Raw genomic sequence first — 8,132 nt, 5'->3', positions numbered from 1 at the left:
TTTTTAGTAACCTAAAACATATTTTTTTTTCTTCAGATTCATAAATAACTATGAATTACTGCACTTTTACAAAGTCAGAAAATCTCGAATTGTCTATATAGACAATATACTCTATATAGACAATTCGAGATTTTCTGACTTTGTAAAAGTGCAGTAATTCATAGTTATTTATGTAGTAGGTAGTTGGTAGGAGTGACCCCTTTGATGAATCTGAAGAAAAATAAATAAATATTTTAGGTTATTTAGGTTAAATGTCACTAAATTTTGTAAAGGTCAAAATTCAGCTCATTCCCACCAAATCACTGGTTAATATTACGTCTCGACTGATCTAAAGCTTTACTACATATAAGCTAGAAACCCTATCTTCATAACTGGGACACTCCAGCCAATAAATATACTTAAGTGCATGAACAGATCGATTACTGACAACCAGCAGGAACTATTTGAACGCACACTTTAAATAACAGGTTAGTTGTTTATGTGTTTATTAATATTTATTTCCTATCATTATGTCTCGACTCATGACCTAGAGTTGTATTACGTACACTATAAAAATAGACCACTGTAACCTTATATCTAGGTTATTCTTAAGTGAATATAAGACGTTGCTTGATAACTAGCAGGAATATTTGATGGCACGCTTTATCAGGTTAGTTGTTTCTATATTTATACTTGTAGGATGTAAGTATTGTTTAATCGAAAGTATTATCTTTTTTATTGATGATACATAACGTTAGGATTGTGTCAGTGAGCACCGACTTGTAAAGTAAGTTCAAGTTTTTATTCATCAAGGCATATACTATACATGTGTACAGGTACAGAAGCACTGAGAACACATTGGAATGATTATGTACCTGTTACACATAACCAATCGTATATTCGTTACCGTTTAACTACAAGTTGTTGGGATGCGCATTGTAATGATTAGATAAACATTTCTACTAGTTTTCTTTATCGTTTGCTTGCTACAAATTGTTGAGATGTGCATTGGAATGTTATATATACATCAGTGGCGGTCCAGGTTTCTCAGTAAGGGGGGGGGGGGCGTAACTTCTGAAATTGACTTCTGTTGGCCGCTAAGGCCCCCATGTGTTTTCATGGTAATTCAGGGGGTCGGAGGCCTTCGCGAAGGCGTCAAGCTCTTAAACTATTGCATGTGTTTACTATGGAACGCCGGGGCTCAATACTTCTTGCGAAATTTGTTATGCAAATGCTATATATAGAACAATAGTTTCATTTTCGACCAATCGAATGGCCGGGTACGGAATTACGGAAGCTCGTGCTATGTGAAATCTAAATATAGTAACACCTCCTGAATAACGGATTTCCTTCGCATCTCGCATTTCGCATGAAGCATTTTAAAAGCATTTAGCATCTCGCATTTTGCACAAAAATCATTTCCCAAAAAGCATTTCGCATATGGCATACCATAACCGTCTCCGTGGCCTAGTGGATAAGCGTCCGCCTACGGAGCGGGAGGTCGTGGGTTCGATCCCTGGCCGCGTCATACCAAAGGACGTTAAAAGTTGGTACAAGTAGCTCCCTTGCCTGGCGCTTGGCATTTAAAGGGTAGTGCTTGGAAAAGTGGTGTACTCAGTACTGGTTTAACCCAGGAAAGTTGTACCCCGTGTATCGGTGCTTTACACCGAGCACGTAAAAGAACCAAGGGGTCTCTTCGAAAAAGAGCTAGGGTCTCGCACCCGGACTTCCTTGTATCCCACCACTGTCTCTTCAGCGTGCTGTCCCTTCAGCAAAAACAAAGGACCCCGTTGGAAATAAGTGCTTGCACTTTCACGGGTTATCCTTGATCGCAAGGTCTAAAGAAATACATACATACAATCAAATTGAATCGGACGAAATATTGTGCACGTTCCGGAAGGGGATGTGAGACATAGGCTACTGATACTGCTACAGAAATATTATTATACGGTGGAAGAAACGATACTCTTTCTAACCTAACGCGTTCACAGCAATATACAGAGTTGCACATCTTGCTATTCGCAATCTAACTGACTTTCTGGCATATTCTCTAGGACACCTCTTTACTTTACCGTTTCTGAATATTATATTGTATTGGTGTGTTTATATATGTTATTCTAATGAATAGACACAACAAACGTATTATTTTTCACCTCTATTACATGCAGATAAAAGTATTTTTCAAATTAATGTGTTCCTTTTTTCATTTCATACAAAATGATTCTGCTCAATTTATGCTAACAACGGTAAAAAATATTGAATGGAAGCTTTTCGCATTTCGCAAAAAGCAATTCGCAAAAAGCATTTCGCATAAAGCATTAAGCGTTTTGCAAAAACATTAAGCATTATGCAAAAATCATAAAGTATTTCGCATTTCGCAAGAAGCATTGCGCCCCGGCGTTCCATAGTTTACACTGTTTTTACAAAGCTTGAACTGCGAGAGACACTTTGTAACGTAGTAACGCCGTTAAGCATAAATTGAAAGACCTTGGTAAAATTGAAAAAGTAATTCATACAGTTATTGGGCAAACTTTAATGTTTGTTCAGTGACACCGAGTGAAAGTGTCTGCTTTAAGCAAGTAGTCCGCTGAATTCTCGTGTTTTTGATCTCTTAAGTTAATCTTGTTTCATATTATCGCATTTGGTGAAAATGTTACTGGATTGCTAAACGGTTTGGATTCGGATTAGACGCCGAGTAACTCGGCGTCTGATCCGGATCCAATCTGGTTGACGACATCACTACGGTCGCTGTCGGCATGCTTAGGGTTACAAACAAAACTTTATCGAAATTACCCATTTACTTCATAGATACGCATGTATTAGCATCTCGAGCAGATAAAAATTGACGCCATAGTGGGAAGTTTTTTTTATGAGTTTAAATGAATTGCCTCTCGTAAATTGTCCCTTACCGTTATAAACAGTGTTGACCCTTATCTAACCGATCGCGACCATAGTAATTTTAAAGTTAACCAGCTTGGACGAACTAACTCGGCGTCTGATGTTTTACCCTCAGTCAACTGTTTTACCAGTTTTCAGACGGACCAAACAAATTTTAATGACCAAACAAATGATAATTCAGCGGACTATTTCTTTGAAGGCAGGATGAGGTTTGAATCGAGCACAAAAAAACGACATTACCGTGTTCAGGCTTTAAATCTAACGGCATAACTCTTCGAGCACATCCTTTGAAAATAGCAGTCGAATCAGTTCCAATTCCCAACTGTTCCCCGTAGTCTACATCGAAAAGTGTCGCCTGCTCAAAATACATGTTTCCTTTTTTTAAATTTTCATGTAGTTTGAGTGTTAAAAGCTTGGATCCAAATCAAGTACATAGTTATTTGTATAGATAACATAATCATGAAAAATCCAACCTTGATTATTCGAACTCGGATTAATCGAATTCCAGACAATTTAAATTTATAAGCGGAACCAAAATTAAGTTTTTATTGCTTTATGTATTCACATCAAGGTTTGAGCTCACTTTTTAAAAGTCCGAATCATCCAAGGTGCGAATTTGGGTGATTCAGGCTTGTAAAAATAGGCCCCACAATTTGAATAATCGAGGTTTTACTGTTAAATCAGAGGAATAGCCGGTAGCTTACTCTCGACGTATTATGTCGCATGAAGAGCAACATGTGGAAAAGCGCGTTTACAGTGAGAGAAATGCAATTATGTAACACGTCTGCGTAAAATATCACACGGCTCCAAGAACATCTACCAAAATTGCCTGTAACTTTGTAACAAGAACAAATGGAGAAGCCTACTCTACATGAAATATAAGCATTGTCATTGCTTTGGGGATCTGACGAAGTATTCTTCCTGCGTATAGCCGTAAAAACGGAGGATAGCCAAACGCTAACACATTCTACTGAATACGTCATAATAGATAATTTAATCAATAAGAGCGTTCCACAACGTCTCGGACCAATTATGTTTCGTAAGAGTCCAATGTGGCCAAATAGATGTTCGATACAACCACGGTAAATCGAGATCTATTTTTTTGTGTGGAGCAAATCATAACCTTAAAAGCTATCTACAATGATGGAACGATATTAATAATTTATACATATACTTGGAAAATTTTAGGGGGGGGGGGCGCGCCGGGTCCGCCCCCCCCCCGGATCCGCCTATGTACATATTTACTAGTTTTCTCGACCGTTCTTTCTTATTGTTGGGAGGTGCAATGGTATGATTTTATACATGTATACATATCTGTTTATCGTTGCTTCTAGTTACTATCAGAGTGTTAAGTGCAAAAGTGTTTCGGAAGGACCAAACATGAAATGTTTAAAGCAATCTTTTTTCATTTAGTGTTGAGGTTCAATATTAAGCACACATACTACATACATCCTTTGCAATAGTTGGAGGTGTAACTGAGAGTTGAGAAAATTTTACGATATAAGATTTTATTAGATTTACATCAAAAAGCATTTCGATTTGTTTGGAAATGTCTTAATACAAAACGAATTTGTTTTGTGTTAAAATAATCAACACTTCACTACTATGTATACGTGTTCGATTGTCCTTTAAAAGTTAATTTAGCTGAGGTATTTGTAAACCATTCGGAACTTCTCGGCCATTTTTTTCAAAAACAACGTTGTTTTTGAAAAAAATGGCCGAGGAGTTCCGAATGATTTGTAAACATGTCTGAACAAGCACGACAGACTCCGATTGTAACTACTCTAACATCTCCGGAAAGCTAAGAATATATGAGCGGCATCGCGCGATTTTGGGCCTTATTATTACAAATGAAATAATCATTAATAAGAAATGCCAAAAATAATGATTTTTTCTATGTAAATCAATTTCTTCCTGACTTCTTTCTTTTTAAGGTTTGTCATTGGTGCATCATTTTCTCGATAATTTATGACCATTGGTTTACTCATGTTTCCATAGCAACGATGGATTTCGTCCTGACATATTTTGACTGGATTGATAGTCTGTGTTTAAAACGGCCAAATGTATTAAAAATACAAAAATGATTCATTATTTTTATCTTAATTTATGTTCCTTAAAGATTCTGTGATAAGAAAATAATTTAAAGTATAAACTAGTTGTAATATTGATACAATAATTGTGCACGTCATTTGAATAATGCACTTTTCGTTACAACGTCATTTGAATGACGTCAAATTTAGTATTCAAAATGCGCAATACATGATCTCACTTGTAAACACGTAACTTACGCAATTTAAGTGATATCATCATGAAAATTTCAGAATATCTGTCTGAAATTACATGGCATTCAAATACCTTAAAACATTGTAATAGCAAAAATATGTCCGAAGGCCCAAAATCGCGCGACGCGGCTCATATACTAGCCGATTGCTTTCTGATTGAGGAGCGCTTATTTAAATTGAAGAAAAAGAATGTATTCTCTTCTGATACACGAATTTCTATATATATTGTTTTGTTTGCGTATATTTAGTTCATTTTCAGGACGATATTTGATCCCTTTTAAAGCATAACATTTCAGTCATATGTACTTATACAAGGAGTCGTTTGTTTTTAAGTGTTTTCGTTAACAATGTTAACTTTTCAATGTGAAATATTTTAAGTTCTGAACAAACAGCACACTATTTCACATTACCATAGCTTTGTTTTTGGTTTCAGAGCTTGTAGAGGAGAAAGATTGAGGTATTCTACTAATGGTACAGCTTTGAGTATCTACGACGATGCCAAGCTACGATACAAGTGATTTGTTCATTGTCTGAAATATGTCGACCAAATTGAAGGAAGGCAACAGAGAGATAAATCATCGTGACAGCGGTCAGTTTCATAATGTTGAACACAGACCGGATGTTTCCTCATTTATTGCACATTTCAATTTGGGAAGAGGCGGTCAAATCGGTATTTCCAGATTTCAAGAGTTTCTTATCTTCTGTGAAAAGAATAAAATAGAAACGTGTGTTTTGAATGACGTGTTGAAGCTTTTTCAGCTAGGAGGGGAAGTTTTGAATAGCTTAGATAAAAATGGGGAGTCTCTTCTGGCCTGGATTTTGAAAAGAGGTCATCGATGCGAAGAACTATTTAAATTTTGTTTACAAAATGGAACAAACATAAACAGATTGAACAGAAATGGTGAAACAGTTTTTCAGTCGATTTTCTTTCGACTAGCTGCAGATGAATCTAAAGATAACAGTTTATTAAAAGCTTGCCTTTATGAAAATCCTCACCTGCATTTTGCTACAAAGGACAGTATTCTGGAGGTTGCCCTTTACCACGATCATTTTGAATTGGAACAACGTCGAAACGGTGAAAATGATGACATGACGGATTACGCATTGAATTCGTTTGTGTATACACTCTTTAAAGCTGGAATAAATTATCCAATAGAAGAATATGTAAATGAAAGTTTACATGCTAGAATTGCCATGTTCCTTTCAAGGCGGTTTCCTAGTCTTTACGACAACCACCCAAGAAAACACAGCACCCTTAGAAACAAAATAATAAAATCCAATATTCCAAAAGAAGTGTTGCAGCCACTGCTAGATACAACATTGGAACTTCTCAGACCATGTACCAGACCGAGAACGCTGAAAGATATTTGCAGGAAAAGATTACGAGCTCATTATCCTGGTCGAAACTTGCACAGGGCTATGAGTGCCATGTTGGTACCAAAACCAATCAAAGCGTTTGTGCTCCTAGAAGAATATAATGTACTTGAATTGTAATCCAAGAATATAGATTATGTTGTGGTGTGTCAAAGTTCCTGGACAAGAAATACAACACAAAGATTCATTTGAGCAATTTTGTCTATGCCTTTTTGTCGATCTGTCACAAACATAAGCAATACTTGATGATATTCATCACATAACTTTTATTTATATGATTGCTTTCTATACTACGATAAACATTTAATTCTCATATTGATGATATTCATCAAACTATTTAACTTATGACTATATTTTTATGAATTCTTTGTTTCTTTTATTGATAACAATTCGCAACGGTCGTTATGCATACCACTGTTAAATGTATGAATGTTTTCTTTTATTTGTTTCTTGAAAAAGGTAACAATGGTATTGATGATATTCATCAAACTGTTGAACTCATGATAACTGTTTTGAGAAATGTTTGTTTCTCCATAAAGATAAATAATTTATTATTGATGATATTCATCACACTGCTTTACGAGTAATAATTGTCCTATGAAATCATTGCTTCTTCATAAAGATAAACACTTTATTATTGATGATATTCATCATATTGTTTAACTCATGAATATGTTTTAAGCAATCTTTGTATATTTATAAAGATATACACTAATTATTTATAGTGATATTCATCCCACTGTTTAACTTATGTTTATATTTCTAAGGAATTCCTGTTTCATCGCTATCATATCTTTGTTTATTCACAAAGATAAACTCTTCGTTATTGATGATATTCATCCCACTGTTTAACCTATGATTATTTGCTTGCTAAATAAAAGTTTATTCACAAAGATCACTCTTGCGGATAAATTCCAACTCTTGTCAGTTATACATACGCTGGTTATTAGACGTTGTCCTTGACAACGTGGCACAAAACAGTTACTTAACCGACAAATGTAATAATTGATTTACATTATTGATATTTGCTATTACCCGGCGTGTTGGTATATTTGAGGCCCCGAGGAACCATTTCACTTATATTTTTAGTCGTAACGTCAATTAAATTCTCTGTACAAATTTCATAAATTGCAATATATCTAAACAAATTATTTTCTTATTTTCGTGACCAATTTCAATCTTGGCTAGAGTTTAATTCGCACAAATATGTAGCAAATTAATGAACTATGACTCAAAGATGATATAATTCTGACGATGTTTTTGGCAAAGAGCAAATTTGTTGTTAATTTTCTGGACACATGCATTCTTCTTAAAATCAAGAAAAAACAAACAAAACAAATATAAAATTAAGGTCACTTTTGAACAGTAGATAAATGCAAATATAATACAAAACAGTTACTTAACCGACAAATGTCATAATTGATACTTTATTGATTTACATTATTGATATTTGCTATTACTCTGCGTGTTGGTATATTTGAGGCCCCGAGGAACCATTTTTCTCCCACCTCAGATAAGTAGATCCAATAATTTAACCATGCTAGATATTCTTATCTTGCCCACGGGCGAAGATAAAATGCCCGTATGGAACTCCTTTTT

At 35.1% G+C, this 8,132-nt stretch overlaps 1 protein-coding gene across 3 annotated transcripts; it reads left to right on the top strand.

Moving 5' to 3' along the window:
• Positions 1–296: 296 nt before the first annotated feature.
• On the top strand, positions 297–7,431 carry LOC128216755 (uncharacterized). 3 transcript variants are annotated; one of them, XM_052923410.1, is made up of 2 exons: positions 297–467; positions 5,593–7,431. In XM_052923410.1, exon 2 carries the CDS (start codon positions 5,697–5,699, stop codon positions 6,651–6,653), a length of 957 nt encoding a protein of 318 aa, XP_052779370.1. In that variant the 5' UTR covers positions 297–467; positions 5,593–5,696; the 3' UTR covers positions 6,654–7,431. The 3 variants fall into 3 exon arrangements, with proteins under 3 accessions (XP_052779370.1, XP_052779371.1, XP_052779372.1); XM_052923411.1 differs by lacking the exon at positions 297–467 and adding an exon at positions 527–649; XM_052923412.1 differs by lacking the exon at positions 297–467 and adding an exon at positions 630–766.
• Positions 7,432–8,132: the final 701 nt, after the last annotated feature.

The sequence above is a fragment of the Mya arenaria genome, chromosome 14, assembly GCF_026914265.1.
Source record: "Mya arenaria isolate MELC-2E11 chromosome 14, ASM2691426v1".
Lineage (NCBI taxonomy): Eukaryota > Metazoa > Mollusca > Bivalvia > Myida > Myidae > Mya > Mya arenaria.
This window is presented reverse-complemented; position numbering and strand designations above follow the sequence as displayed.

What these genes read in the sequence shown, in the direction of transcription:
- LOC128216755 (XM_052923410.1), top strand. Translation starts at nt 5,697, where the DNA reads ATGTCGACCAAATTGAAGGAAGGCAACAGAGAGATAAATCATCGTGAC.